Consider the following 15,851-nt stretch of genomic DNA (forward strand, 5'->3'; position numbering starts at 1 on the left):
AAAAACGTATGAATTTGTCATGTTTTGCACAGAATTTTTCGTTTAAACGATCATAACTTTTGAACTACGCATTGGTTTTTAAATCTGAGCCCGGATTTGGAAAGGGAATTAAATTCTACATCAAATTATGTACTTGCAAAGTTTTTCTAAAGTTCAAAACATGGAAAAAATCCCACCTTAAAGTCCTACATTCTGTGAGCTAATGGGTTAAATGCAAATATCGACTTTAATTTATAGGCACGGTTTTAACCTGTGCCTATGGGTTATAAACCGTACAAATCATGTTTTTATATCACAAAGAAGTGATCTAAACTTCTGGAGCAAGGATTTTTAACGTTTGGGAAATAACGGACACCCTAATATACACGGCAGGCGCGCGATCTCTTGTCAAACGTATGTAATATACACAAGTTTCTTTCGCACGAACGCCCGCTGTATTTTCGCAACTAGTTTTGTACCATTGGCGGCGGCGGCGGCGGTCATCGTGTACGTGGATAATTTTGGACTGGGGATGACTTAATTTTTTGGCAACTCGACCAGCCGATGTACATGTATTTCGTTTTAGTTTATGTCAATTCGTATGTTTGTCTGCATAATATGTATATTTGTTGTCTGTCTATATAGACGTAATCAAGCATATTTGTGGAAATAAAAATAATAAAATGTTATTTTTGCGTAACCTACGCAACGCTAGCACGAGCCTTAACCGGTCATTTTTCAAAAATTACGAGCAAGAGGATGAGCGATGTTCAAGTGCGACAATCCGTAATAATTGTCATGTACTTCGAGCGCGTCTAGCACACATGTACATGATTCATAGTCGGAAATTTATGCGCCGAATTTATCAAGCATAATTTATGCCGCAACAATATCGGAATCACAGCTCATTATCTAAAAATTGAAATCGTCTCGCGCATTCGTAACGATTGTATCCGATCGTTGTTTTTATCGAACATAAATGAATGAGTCGACGCGGAACGGTTACGGCATTGGATATTTTTAAGGATGCGTTACATCTCGAGCACCTGCACGCGCGCTTTGTCAGGAGTTTATTTATATTAGAGTTTAACGCGTCTGTGCAGTGGCGCATTGTCCGAGCTCGTGCAGATATTTTTTCCGAGAAGGGAAGCTGCAATGCCGTTTTTGCCAGACAAACCGCTCTGCCAAACGCATTAGAGCTTTCTAAATCATAAATTGAGCCGGCATAAGCGAGTGACTCAGTACTAGGTGCGCGTCGTCTATGCAATGATTGACGTGAAAATAAAATCGTCATGATTCAATTACTCGTGGGTGTTTAGTTTTTTATTCTAAAAAAAGGACACAAACACATTTATACGTTAGATAAGAACTATATATACTCCCACAATAGACAGCTGTAAAAGGAATTATTTTCATCGCGGCAATAATAATGGAGACGAGATGTTGCGGCAATATGTTTTCGATTTTATCGCGCTCGTATGAGTCACAAACAAACGTAATAGTTAAAAGGATATACGCGTTATTTCGCTCGCGCGCGTGCGCTGCGCAACCGAATAATTCGCGGCGCGCGTGAGAGTGGCAGCTTTTACATAATCCTTCAAGCGCGCGAGAAGCCATTATATAGAATTTTATATAAAAATGATAAGAACACTCGACTTTAAAGAATATATCTTCATCAGGTTTTAGAACGTGTAGGGTGTTTCATTATGTGTAGACGTGCGAGCGCTGCATATTATATCGATCCGTGCGCACTCTTTTCCTCCCGCGCGCGCGTAGACTTTGTTTTCCCGTCTTTTCGTCGCCAACGCTTAAACATGCGCACCAAACGAGCGAGCTCTTCTCTCATTCTTTCTCTCTCTCTCTCTCTCTCGTTCTCTTGGTGCAAATCACCGAGAACAATGCCTTATTTATTTCAGTGTAAGAGAGAGAATGTTTTCTCGGAGCCACGCATGTACACAATTTGTTGGTCTTTAAATCGTTACCGAGTCGCGCGTTAAAAGCACTGCAGTTCATTTGTCTCGATCAATTTTCTCGTTAGCGCGCGGAAATTGTTTATGCATAAATTCTCTTGCATTAGATCCCACGAGTACGTGCTTCATCACGTGTGAAAATGAGCATTTACACGACGAGAATCGTTTGTATCTCTAATCGATCGACGTAAAGTCGAATGGTTGAATTTTCATCTGGCGTATATTGCTCATTGAGATCATAAATCTGTAAAATGTTTGAGATTTCACCACGTGCCTCGTGAATTTCCGAACAGTACATGAATTTTATAAGACCAGCAGCTATTTGCTGAGCCGCTGAAAGCTGACTTCTCACGTGGGCAGCGTCAAATTCTATTAGCACAGCGAAATAGTACATCATTTTAAGAATGCGAATTATGTATCCCCCAATGAGATTGACTTTTCCAGTAAATTCGATTCGAGTTTCGAGGCACGTGTGTACGTATGCAGCTGAATACGTGTATAATTTTCTCAATTCATTTGCGCGCGTACGCACTCCACAATAAGAGTTTAAGAGCGACCCCCCCCCCCCCCCCCCCCCNCCCCCCCCCCCCCCCTCTTCACTACGCACGCGACAATATTAATATGACCTTTGGCGAACGTGCGAAAGACCGTGCACACTCTTTTCCGTGAAATTTATGGAATTGCTTGCTCTCTCTCTCTCTCTCTCTGTGTTGCCATCAACCCCGAGTCTCGCTATTCTTTCACTTATACATGCTCTCGCTTATATTATGTACGCGCGTGACGAGAAAATATTGTTATTCTGTCGCATGACCAATGTTTCGTTAAGGACGAAAAGCTATTGAGAGTAAATTACCTAAAAATGAACCTTCGTTGATGAAACGCTAATTGGATTTTTAAGTATCCTACTACGTGTACACCACGAGACGAGGTGCCATAAAGTCGTGTGCTCGAGACTTTCAAGCCTTTTAGCTTTTTACTCATTAAATATTTCATTCGCGCTGTACTGCAAGCACGGCTCGGAGTACAATATAATTCTCTCGTTCGAGTTCTTTCTCGACCGCAATGCGCGCGCGCGCGAGAAATATCGCGCGCAATCTGCATTCAGACTCCTCGGTGCAGCATCTCCACTTACAAAAACAGACGTGTAGCAGCAAAGAAAAAAAGAAATTACTAAAAGAAAAAAGGAAATGAAATGGGAGCGAAGTGCGTCGTGTTGTGTATGCACCTTCATAAGTATGCTTTTTTTGAGACGACAATGCAAAGCTCATCTATCGAAGAGGCATTCAGGCGCGAAGGGCTCGGTCGCGCGTCCTCGCCGTCGTCTTTGCGCCTGTTATATATATTCACACACAAACACAGACACACATACATCGCCGATAATATTAACGTGAGCAAGGGAGTGGCATACACTACTCTCTGTACGATGATTATTATACGCGCCCGCCGAGCGCAAGGCGACTCGTGCATATTTATTTCCTATATTATCCTTTGCCTTATTTTTTTTTTGCTCCCTCCCTCTCTCTCTCTCTCTCTTTCTCTCGCACTTTTTCGTTTTTCGTCAGGGTATTTATTCAGCACGGCCTTATATCAAACCGACCGGCGCGGAGCGCGCGACAATGGGCCTGTTTTCGCGCTTTCTTTGTGCCACAGCTCGAAAAACGAATAAAAAAGGCCCCCTTCGACCGAGAAGAATGTGAGAGTGCCATTTTTTTCATTATCGATCACACCACGCGTATATATACATTTATGCGTTGCCGGGCGTTTGCTTTATTTATTTTTTTGTTTTTTTTGGTTAGCCTTTTTTTGCGAAAGGGGGCGACTTTTGTTTTTGTCATGAAAGGTGTACATCGGAATTCGTTTGATAAATGAGACATTGAGGATCATTTGGTTTTGTTGTCGATGTTCATGCACAATGCGTTACGATGACGCATTAATTTTGTTACATAGTTCGATCGAGGAAGCGTATACGCACGAAGTGGCCGGTTGCGTGACTAGGATGATTGTCAAGTATCATCTGCATTACCTGCAACAGAGAATGAAAAATTCGAGTTTAATACAACGCCTTTTTTACTTTATTTGTTTAATTATAATTTAAGATGATGTTTTTAATAAATATAATTGAAGGGTATACGGAAAAGTCATGTTGTTATTGTGTGTTTCCCTCATGCACTATCAATTGGGTTGAGAAAATAAACACGTTCAAAAAGACCACATCGTTGCCGCAAAGTTCATCGATGAGAGTTTTCTTTTTTTTTCACAAGCACAACAAAGAATTTACATAATTCATTATAGACTCAGACGGATTCTTCGTTAGATTAAGATAAACACCCTATTAATGTCACAGTACGCGTATATAAGAACGAGACACAAACGCAGGGGATATACACGTCTCGTTTCGCAAAATGGCATTTTCTGGCTCTTGGCCAATTATTGGCACATCGCCGTTAACTTATTCAAGTCGAGTCTCAAACGTGACAAGTTTTTGCTTTACCTTTAATTCTATAATAACTATTGGAGACGTGACAAACAAACGATTGTTACATGGCTCTCTTTACGCTGGGTACACTCGAGAACTTTTTAATTAATAAACAAACAGATGGACATTTTTTTTTGTTTAATCAGCAGCACTTGACGATTAACCCCAATAATAAACGCGAAGATTATGAAACGTGTAATTTCAGCTAGTACGAGAATGAAAGTTGGCGATTTTTTTTCCGCGGCAATGGCGCCGGCAATGCCAAAGAATGCGTCAACATAATTATGAAAATGACATGTTGCAGATTTCTAAGAATACGTACACGCGACAAAAAAAATAAAAGGTTGCAATTGATTGCCTTTCTCTAGAAATTATCAACTTTCATAATATTAATAAAAAAATTAATAATTTTATAAATGGGCCACGTGCGACAAGCAGCCGTTGGTAAAAAACTACCCGCGCAGCTTCGCACTAGGACTTCATCATCTTCGCATGTATGGCACGTCCTTCGATCTACGCACATCGGACTGGCGTTGTGCAATCTTTACTTTATTTTTTCATGTCAAATCTCTCGCACGACGCTCTCTCGTTTCCGCTCATCTCTCATCATCACACTGACCGTGCAAGGCTGCTGCTGTTGCTACTCGGCACGCATTTGTGCAAACTTACTTCATCGACTACTTTATCTGTACACGCAAAATTATCGATCGATAAAACTCGTCCTTTCCTTCTGTTTCTCTCTTTTTTTCTCTCTTTCGTCGCATTATTTATGAGCTGCGTGTGTAAAGTAAACGAATTCGTTAACAAATCGATCCTGTTTGAAACGCTGCGTTGAAATATCGATGGTTGAATTAGCGGCAATTATAAAAGGTGCGATTCCCGATATGCTCGGCTGATTTCAAGCTGCACCGAAGAAATTTATAACGTGAATCACATATTGTGCACTTCGCTTACACTTAAATGTGTAGAGACAGGTTTATAGATAAAGGAAATAACCATTGTATAATTATGACGTTATAGAAAAATATTTCCCCTATCTCTTGCGTGTGTATCATGCGAAATTGCATTCAAATTGATAGTTCAATTAAATTTTATGATTAATTCGTATGACACTACTTACGACTTTTGAATAAGAATGCTGCACTTATGAGCAATGCAATTGATTTATGACGGATTTGTAGAGAGATGCATTCGTGCGCGCGCAATTAAATGAGAAAAATACCCCGATATCGTTATCCGTCGACCATGACAGTTGCTGCAAACACATGCATGCATACGAGCCGACTTACTATATTTATGAATCAGTGTACGTAATACAGAAAAGTGCATTAACGCATTATACATCGTCCGATTCGAAATAACTCGTATTTATGTTAGGATTAATCACGATCGCGACGATGGGAAATCGTCAAAGTTTTACGTCCACGCTAGAGCGTTCAAGTTCGTGCTGGATATCGCATTATGTGAAAAGCACAAACTGACCAACTCATCCCATTCATGCTATAGCTCTTAACGGCGAAAACCTCGTGTGCACGCGTATAACGGCCGGAATATATGGTGGGCAGCTGACTTTTCGATTGTCGCCCGAGCGCATGATGCACACGTACGCTAAAACACTTGAACATACATATGCTGCACACAGAAAAGTATCCGAGCGACGACACCACGATGGTATAATAAGTGTCGTTTCTCAGGACTGAATATATAATTTACAGTTACACGCGAGCAGAGAGCACAATGGCCGTTTGTTTTGTCATTTTCGGAGAGGAGAGAGAGAGAGAGAGAGAGAAAGAGAGAGAATGTGACAGTGCAACTCGCTGTTTTAATTTTAATAAAAGTCATTAAATATTCGTTACGAGTACTTGCCTACGTATGCTATGCGATATATTGTATATGTACAGCGTACGACGGAATTGAAACACATGCATACTGTTATACTCGCGCGAGATAATGGATAAAAAGTTTTTTTATCCTGCCGTTCGGCATTCGCGAGCTTACTATTACGATCGCTCCCACAGCGAATTTATAGAGCTCCGCGCGGAGCTCGTACGTCGATCGATGCAAGTCGCCGAAGAGATACAAGTCATAGATTGCAGCATAGGAGAGATGCCATGTCGATCGTTCGCCGCTCTTACTATTCTTTATCTCTCTTGGGAGATAGTAAACAAGCTCTCGATGAGAGGAACAAAACAAATTTGAGACGGACAAAGGTCGATGGACTGTCACGTCTTGTAAGCTTTGTGCGAACTTCAAATCGAACATGCAAATTCGAAGAGTTTCGCAAAAATAATTATGCAAAAGAAATTTTAAAATGGAAGTACATTAGAGCATTAAAAAATATTTATGAATGAACGGGAAAGCACATAAACTTTTCTGTCTTTTTTAATTCGCTTTTTACGTTGAAAGAGCTCCGCGTAACACAAAACTGCCCCGAAAGCGTCAATGAATCAACCAACCCAAAGTTGGTTCTCGCGTAACGTCTTATCTGAAACGACTCTCCACAAGTCCAACGATCGCTGCGAATAGCAAACGATAGAAATTGACGCAATGAAAAAAAAGGTCGTCTCGTTTGGGCTTGTTATTAGCGCCATGCACCGATTGACTCATCACGTCGGGAGGAAGGATGCGGTCACCTTGCTAGATCCGGAAAGCGTCAGTCAACACTACGCGCGCGATGATGCTCTACTGTCGTCATTGATCCTTTTAATTCGCGCATACGCGTCTAGAGTGGCGCGCAGCTATATCATAACAACAGCAATGCACGGCTCACGAGTTATATTTTATATATATGAGATGTCGAGCTGCACGTACATAAAAAAGCGAAGCTTTCGAGCTTCGAGTGGAAACACGCGCGCACGAGTTGAGCGCACTCTCTCGAACTCGTCGATGATGGCCACAAAGATGAATGAGTCACCCGCGGTCGTTTCAGCATATCATCGATTCGCTGCTGCACACTCGATAATCGTTATTATATATATGAAGAATATTTTATATAATGGTCGATGCGCGGAGACACTTTTTTTTATCGGCCTCTCTCGCGCGCGCACTCGTCCACGCAGCAGGCATTCGAGGAGACGCGCGACACGATCGCGTACGTTTCGTGCGTATTTTAAAAATAAATTTTCAACTGCAAATAATCATAATTGAATCAAGTAAACGCGGGCGTGCATGATGTGCGGCGTGTAATTTTGCTTTCTCTCAATACGCGCGTGTCTTGACCACATCGCAGCGCAGTCACGAATGTGAATTCCTACCGAAATTTCCAACAGCCGACGTAATCAATTATCGTCTCGCCCTTCTCGTTTTTCTCGGTATACTATCTGTATGTGTGTATGTGTGCGTGGATGTATTACGTGCGTACATCATAACGACACCACAGGAGTTTATTGACGCGTATACGTATTTTGCATGACTCATGTAACTCAGCACGCGCAGCTTTATGCGAATGATGAAAGCTGCGTGGTCGACGAGAGAAAGAAAGAGAGAGAGAGAGAGATATGGGCAAGGGAGAGAGGATATGACAGCGAAAACGTAAGGGTGATGATGAAGAATAGGGATGATTTTAGCATTTGTACGGCTTCGACCACTGATCGAGGCGTAGGAGTATATATTTCATCCGTAACGAAAGGCAATCGTAACGACGTGAATCTCATTGTTTTGACACGATTTTATTCTCGATTCTCGTCGCGCGCATTCATCACGCTTATGAGGCCAAGCCCGGCGAAACATGAAAAACCGTTGTCGATGCAAAGCTGCACAGCAGCAGCAGCAACAGCAACAACATCAATGCGGCAATATACGGCAGCAGTAGTAGGTAACGACAAGCGGCAAGCGCGATCGTGCCTTTTTATAATCCCACGTACTGAACTAGGAATGAATACATTTAAATGAGCAGGAAACAGACACGCTGACAGAATTGTCTGTCAGCTTGAGTCTGTGTCTCTTACCTCTGCATGTGCTAATGTGAGATACTCGCAAATCAGAGTCACGCTTGCTTAACTATGAGAAAATTCAAACCCGCTTGTTTTGCTTTTATATATAATTTGGGGTGAAAAGGCGGCAATATCGCAATAACATTTGAGTATAAAACGATTAATATACTTGTCTATAATAATCTTAGATTTTTTCTAATAACGAAAGTAAATTCGATATAGACTTGATTTAATTCATGAAACCCTCGCAAAGTCTAGACTTGTTTCATTCTCTAACCAACGCAAGCTACATGAAAATTCCATTCAATAGATCACATGAAAATAAAAAAGAGCCGCAGCATACTCACTTTCTCATGGCGTGCATTCGCAGAGCAACAGACATCGCTCGAATGAAAATAAAAAGCAATTTAACTGCAATGCTCTCGTTACATAATTTATGCTACAGAGAATAGAATTCTTACACGTCAGAAAGTATAATAGTATTTAAAACGCTTGTATCTTTGTGATGAAAAAATAAATCTATTTTGAACTGAGAAATATAAAATTTATTTATTTATTAACATTCGTATTTATCATAACTGTTACAAAACCTGTAGTAAATAATTTACTATACAAACTCTATCTAAAGTTGCGAATTGAACTGTTCGCATCGAAGCATTGCCGCAGCGGCAAAAAAGAAAATTCAACGATTTTCTTAAGATTACTTTCAAGACCACGTACAAGTCCATGAGCAGCGCAGAGCAATCTCCCTTTAACAAACGACCCTACATGCTCACGCAATCTCCATAACATGCTATATCCCGTACTTAAAAAGGATCTTATATAAGTGTACACAGGCGCTAACAAGGGCTATCTATACACGAGGTAGGAGGAAGAAGGCTTGCAGTGCATAGAGAGTAAGGCACGTGAGCAAAAAGCCATCCGTCACTTCACCTCCGTATTTGGCTCGGCGGCGATGGTCAATTAAATACCATGCAAGTAAGGTGAGTAAGTTCACGACTGGATGAGGTGAAAAAATGAGCAATTGATTCGAGTTAACACTAAAGTTTCTTTAAGCTGGGGATTCATTAATGATTTAACGTCTTCAAAGAGTCCGTTGTAGAATAAAATTGAATATATTTAGCTAATTGATAATCGATTTATCAGCTAAAAAAGTTGCCAAGCACAAGAACAGTCAACTTGTTAAGTATTCAAAAATTCGTATTATCCAATGTGATTTTGCCATTCATTAAAATGTGCAATTAATAATGTCCAATGAAGATGAAATTGTGCATTTAGTTTCAAACATATTGTATAACGAAAAGTTAAATTAAAAATTAATTCTATAAGAAGCCATTAGCATTACAAATGATAATATTTAGCTAAGCAATTGTAAATTTTTACTATTTGAAACTTCGATCATTGAAAATGTCACTTTGATTTCACAAAATATGTATGCTTTGATACATTTTCGAACCAATTATTCAATAATTCAAAAATAAGACAATAATGAAATAATTATTTTGACAATAAAATATCTTAAACATTCAAGCTTAATCAAGATCAAGGTAGCAACGCTTATAATATTGAGGAATGAGATATAAAAAATGCGTGAGATAAGAATATCGATCCATCGCATTTATCGCAGCACGTTTTTTCATTTCGACACGTAAGTTTTAAAATAAAAGCTCGATCATACTGAAAGTCAGTGACAGTATGGTTTCGAAATAAGAGCAGGTCTGACCAACTTCTCACTGCAATAACGGAAGTATAATTGTATGAGACGGAGTATCACATAAGTAATGCGTAAAAAATGTTTGCTAAACGTCACACAATAACCTTTGTAGTAACATTACTGTATGTAACAACATTAGTTTTGGCACAGGTAATCGATATTTGTAATATGTGTAAGAATTGATGTTAAAGAAATTAATACAAAAATAATTATAGGACACCAATAATGGAATGGTGGCTGGAGACGATGAAAAAGCACCAGATACAGTAAACGATGAAACTCCAAAAACTAGTGGAAATGAACCAGCATCTAATACGTCGACATCGAATCAATCTCTTTCGTTGGGTGCAAATGTTAAATTGACCACTAATAACAATGATTCTAACAAAGAATCTCCTGAAAGAAGTGATGCTTCCAATGATCAATCTGGAAAATCAAATCAAAGTGAAATGACAAACCAACAAAGCCGTGATGGGTCACAGTCCGTTAACTCAAGTACCAGTGGTAATGAAAACGAAGAAAATTTTGAAACAAGAGCTAGTACTGCTGATCGAACACCGGATGAAGAAGAAAACCCACAAAACCCAGCACCTAGTAAAGATGAAACAGCATCTAATACGTCTACATCGAATCAATCTCTTTCGTTGGGTGCAAATGTTAAATTGACCACTAACAACAAGGATTCTAACAAAGAATCTACTGAAAGAAGTGATGCTTCTGATGATCAATCTGGAATATCAAATCAAAGTGAAATGACAAACCAACAAAGCCGTGATGGGTCTCAGTCTGTTAATTCAAGTACTGGTAATGAAAACAAAGAAAATTCTGAATCAGTATCTAGTATTGATAGAACACCAGGTGAAGAAGAAAACCCTCAAAACCCAGCACCTAGTAAAGATGAAACAGCATCTAATACGTCTACATCGAACCAATCTCTTTCGTTGGGTGCTAATGTTAAATTGACCACTAACAACAATGATTCTAACAAAGAATCTCCAGAAAAAAGTGATGCTTCTGATGATCAATCTAGGAAATCAAACCAAAGTGAAATGACAAACCAACAAAGCCGTGATGGGTCACAGTCCGTTAACTCAAGTACCAGTGGTAATGAAAACGAAGAAAATTCTGAAACAAGAGCTAGTACTGCTGATCGAACACCGGATGAAGAAGAAAACCCACAAAACCCAGCACCTAGTAAAGATGAAACAGCATCTAATACGTCTACATCGAACCAATCTCTTTCGTTGGGTGCTAATGTTAAATTGACCACTAACAACAATGATTCTAACAAAGAATCTCCAGAAAAAAGTGATGCTTCCAATGATCAATCTAGGAAATCAAACCAAAGTGAAATGACAAACCAACAAAGCCGTGATGGGTCACAGTCCGTTAACTCAAGTACCAGTGGTAATGAAAACGAAGAAAATTCTGAAACAAGAGCTAGTACTGCTGATCGAACACCGGATGAAGAAGAAAACCCACAAAACCCAGCACCTAGTAAAGATGAAACAGCATCTAATACGTCTACATCGAATCAATCTCTTTCGTTGGGTGCAAATGTTAAATTGACCACTAATAACAATGATTCTAACAAAGAATCTCCTGAAAGAAGTGATGCTTCCAATGATCAATCTGGAAAATCAAATCAAAGTGAAATGGCAAACCAACAAAGCCGTGATGGGTCACAGTCCGTTAACTCAAGTACCAGTGGTAATGAAAACGAAGAAAATTTTAAAACAGGAGCTAGTACTGATGAAAAACCAGAAGAAGGAGTAAAAGAAGAAACCTTAGAACACATTGGAAACGAACAGGTATCCAAACTCTTGCAATCAAATCCAGTGCTTACTATGGGAGGAAATATTAAAATGAATACTAGGAACAATAACTCAAGTAAAGAATCTCATGTAGTGAGCCACGAGAACCCAGATCAATCCGATAGCTCAAGTGCGAGCCAAAAAGAAACAGTTCGCAATAGACATATGTCCCAGACGGAAGTCCCTAGTACCAGTGGTAATGTAAACAATGTACACTCAGAGAATACTTCAAGGGTTTATAATCAAAAAGCGGAACTAGCAAAGAAGGATAATTCAGCACCTGGTCAAACATCAGCAGAATCGAATCCTTCACAATCAAATCCATTACTCGCCGTAGAAAGAAAATTCAAATCGAACTCTAGGGATAGTAATGAAAATAATGAGTCTCACATGACAAGCAAAACGAATCCAGTTAAATTATCTTCTTCTGAAAATTCAATTTCGAAAGAAACGGAAAAACATGTCAGTAGACATGGTTCTACAGTAGATACCTCAAATACTGCTAAAAATGTAAACAATATAAACCCCGAAATTGATGCGAGTGTTGATGAAATAACAACAGAGGAATCACAGAAAGAAGCCCAGAAATCTGATAAAGATATACAGGCATCTAATCCTTTAAACACTGAGCATTCACTTGCAGGAAAGGTAAATTTCAGAGTAGACACTGGGAATAGTAAGTCAAATGATGGGTCTGAAAACTCAAACACAAGAGAAATTGAAAATAATTGGAGAAGTCATGTAACCGAATCAGATATCATCGCTAAGAATAAAGATCAAAAAGATTCAGTTGATGACAACGCCAAATCAGTCAAAAATAGTAACACTTTCTCTACAAGCTCAAATCAAGAATCATTTGACTTGAATCAAGAACCGCATGCAAAACTCAATCCATTTATGGAATCGTTGGAATATGAAACTTTAGATTCTTATGACAAAATCAAAAACCAAGTTGATAAAAAAAATAAAGTAACAAACGGAAATAAGAATAGTAATAACCAAAATACGAAAACTTCGACTTCAACTATGACGAATCAAAAATCTTTCAAATCAGACACAGATAAAAAATTAATCGAATTTAAAATCAATACAAACTCTGGTGCGTCAAAAAGTTCAACTTCATCCAAAGGAAAACCAACCGGAAAAAGTATAAAAGATGTATTGATTTTTTTGGGATTGCTTAAATCTAATAAAAGTTCAAATTCGCAAGAAAATTCAAATGATTCAGTTAGTTCAAGAAACGAATCATCAAGAAAATCGAATGTAGTGGATAAAAAAAATAGTGGAAAATCAACTTCTGAGGAATCATCTATTTCAGAATTATTGAATTCTTTCTTTCAAAATGTAAGTTAATGAATCAAAATATTTACAGGTTAACTGATTTTTTATTACACTCTATTTTAAAAATATTAAAATTTCTATTAAAAAATATATTTCACACATATTATTTTTGGTTGATAGGTTATTTATGAAAATATTGTGAAACTTTTCAAATCCAGTTCAAATGCAAGTTCTAATAATGGCGAAGAAATCAATGCGTCAAAATTGTTGAAACTTTTAAATGTTTCCAATCCGAAAGTTGCCTTAACTCCGAAAAGTGAATAATTTTTATTATAAACTATTTTTCAGAATTAAAGTAATAAGTAGTAGATTAAAAAGTAAAAAAATTATTATACGTGTGTATTGAAATATAAAACGCAATAAAAAAAATTTTTGTAAAGGATATATAAAAATAAATTAATTGACACCCATTCGTACTTTTCAAAAAGGCTGGAATTGTTAATCATTATATGTTTCATTATCGATCAAAAATCCAAACTAAATCACATATTCGAATTTATTTCCATCATGCAGTACTTCGTGATCATTCGATCGTAACGAAGAGTGCAACAAAATGAACAGCGAGTTGAACAATCAAAGTACACCGCGCGGGACGTGATGACGACGCAGACTCGTTGAGCCGCGACAAACGGCATAATACTCCCATTGACTCTTTATAATGTCTTGGATGAAACGAAAAAAAGGTTTAGTAAAAAATATTGCAGCAAGGAGTGGCTTAAATTAAAGTTAATTGGTGTTGCTGACTACTTTTTAAACTTCTTGAGACCAACGAGGAATTGGTCCAGTGCACGTTTGATGCTCGGTTGGTCGAGAAACGCTTCGATTTTTGCACTTTAGACATGAAAAGCTCGAAAATGTTATTAACTCTTCTTGTTAACTTGACTTCAGATACTAATTAGAAAAACATATGCGGAATATAGGACGTACTCGTGAAACAACATTGACATTTTCTCAGACAATCAAAAATAGCGCACTCGCTCGTATTACGCTTTGTTTAGAAAAGATCTCGAGCGAGCCGTCGTTTGTAAATTTTTGTCATTGTAAAATTAGCATCAAAGTGCGAAGATTCGCAATTTCTCAAATAAGCCCTCACAAGACACACGGGAGAAACCGAGACGAAGCGATGGCAAACGGCGTCGAGATTTATGCTCAAATATACGACTAATATTTGCGCTCTCGTACCAGCCACACGTTGCTGCTCGCTCTTTCTCTTACTCTTTTCGTGCCTCAAAAATACAAACTCGAAAAACGTGCAAACGTAGCGTAAATACGCACGCGGCACTGCGCAAAATTTGCAGATTGCAGCGGGGATTTTTCTTTTATTTTGCGCTACGCGACGTATATACTACGCGAAGTTTATCAGCTGGCGAAATCATCACGAGTGTGCGGCGCGCGCGCGTCTCGAAGAGCTGCTGTCGGGATTTCTTTATACTCGCGACGGATATTCTCTCATATTCCTTTAGGTTCTCCCTCGGCGAACGTATATAAATGCGCGTGAGTGTACGTACGTGTGTTTGTGTGCGAAAAAGAAAGGCAAAGCAAAAATGAGCCGTACGGAGGAGTATACGAACGATTGTTATTCGAGTCGCATTTCGCCTGCAATGTAATTCGACGCGCGCAGGCTTGTTTCGTCTATACGGTCATCAGCAGCAGCAGCAGCAGCAGCAGCATGAGCGGCAACAGCAACGGCGCAGTATATATAGTACCAACGCCACGGTGCGAGCAGGCAAAAGCGCACTGCATCCATCAAGACGCTCGCGCGCGCAGAAGGTCGCTAGACGGGTGCAGTTTTAAAAGCGCGTCTGTTTGCTGCGTTTGTTTGATATGTTTATGCGTTGGACCTCAACGCAGACACGCGGAAAGGTGTGATTGAATTGCGCGTACGTGGGTGGATTGAGATGTTTGCTGCTCTGCCTCGTCGTTTTGTTCGCGTCGAGTTAATGCACGCGAGCGTTACACGCATTACGCATAGTTGAACAATTAGAAAAATTAGTCTTGCCATTTTCATAGACTTTACGCGGAACGAATAAAAAAGAACACGTCGATTATCTCGTCTAGCATTGGTGTATGCGTAAATTCTCTCGATGCAAAACCTTGACAAGGCATGCTCGCACGTATGTATACGAGCGCGTGTTCGCGCTAACTTTGGTATCTTTCCGCGAAGTCCTCCGCGCGCACGAGTCTATACCGAGATTGCAATTGCCCCCTTCTGCATTCAAAAAGGAAAAACCTCTCTTACTTTGCCTCTCTATCTCTCTTTTCCTCCTATATATGTGCATCTCTCTTTCTTATGTATACTCGCGACACGCGTGTATAGCAGAGTACACGAGCGCATGAAGTCCGCACGACGTCAGAGGTCGCATGAGCAGCAGCAGCAGTAACACAAACTCGTCTCTCTCGGAGCGGCTATATTCGTCTCGTCTACTCGCGGAAGCGTCGTCACAGAGAAAGTATGTAAAAAGACGCAAAAAGAAAAAGACAAATAAATAAAAGCTATACGTAAAAAAAATAAAATAAAAATATCGTAAGTCAGGCTCGGATATATATCGTGTACGAGTGCGAAGGAAACATGCCATATGCGGTAAAAACATACGTACATATAATCAAGAGGAAAAGAGAAGAGAC

At 39.3% G+C, this 15,851-nt stretch overlaps 2 protein-coding genes across 2 annotated transcripts in view; one reads left to right on the forward strand and one right to left on the reverse strand.

Annotated features, from left to right (window-relative positions):
- Nucleotides 1-15,851, reverse strand: part of LOC106653248 — an 86,740-nt gene that overhangs the window by 8,417 nt on the left and 62,472 nt on the right. The window lies entirely within an intron of this gene.
- On the forward strand, nucleotides 10,063-13,553 carry LOC106653247 (putative uncharacterized protein DDB_G0282133). The gene is made up of 3 exons (XM_014372628.2): nucleotides 10,063-10,221; nucleotides 10,287-13,229; nucleotides 13,347-13,553. The coding sequence occupies exons 1-3, from the start codon at nucleotides 10,150-10,152 to the stop codon at nucleotides 13,488-13,490; spliced, it is 3,159 nt and encodes a 1,052-aa protein (XP_014228114.2). The 5' UTR covers nucleotides 10,063-10,149; the 3' UTR covers nucleotides 13,491-13,553.

Source organism: Trichogramma pretiosum, unplaced genomic scaffold, assembly GCF_000599845.2.
Source record: "Trichogramma pretiosum strain Unisexual culture from Peru unplaced genomic scaffold, Tpre_2.0 scaffold30, whole genome shotgun sequence".
Taxonomy (NCBI): Eukaryota; Metazoa; Arthropoda; class Insecta; order Hymenoptera; family Trichogrammatidae; genus Trichogramma; species Trichogramma pretiosum.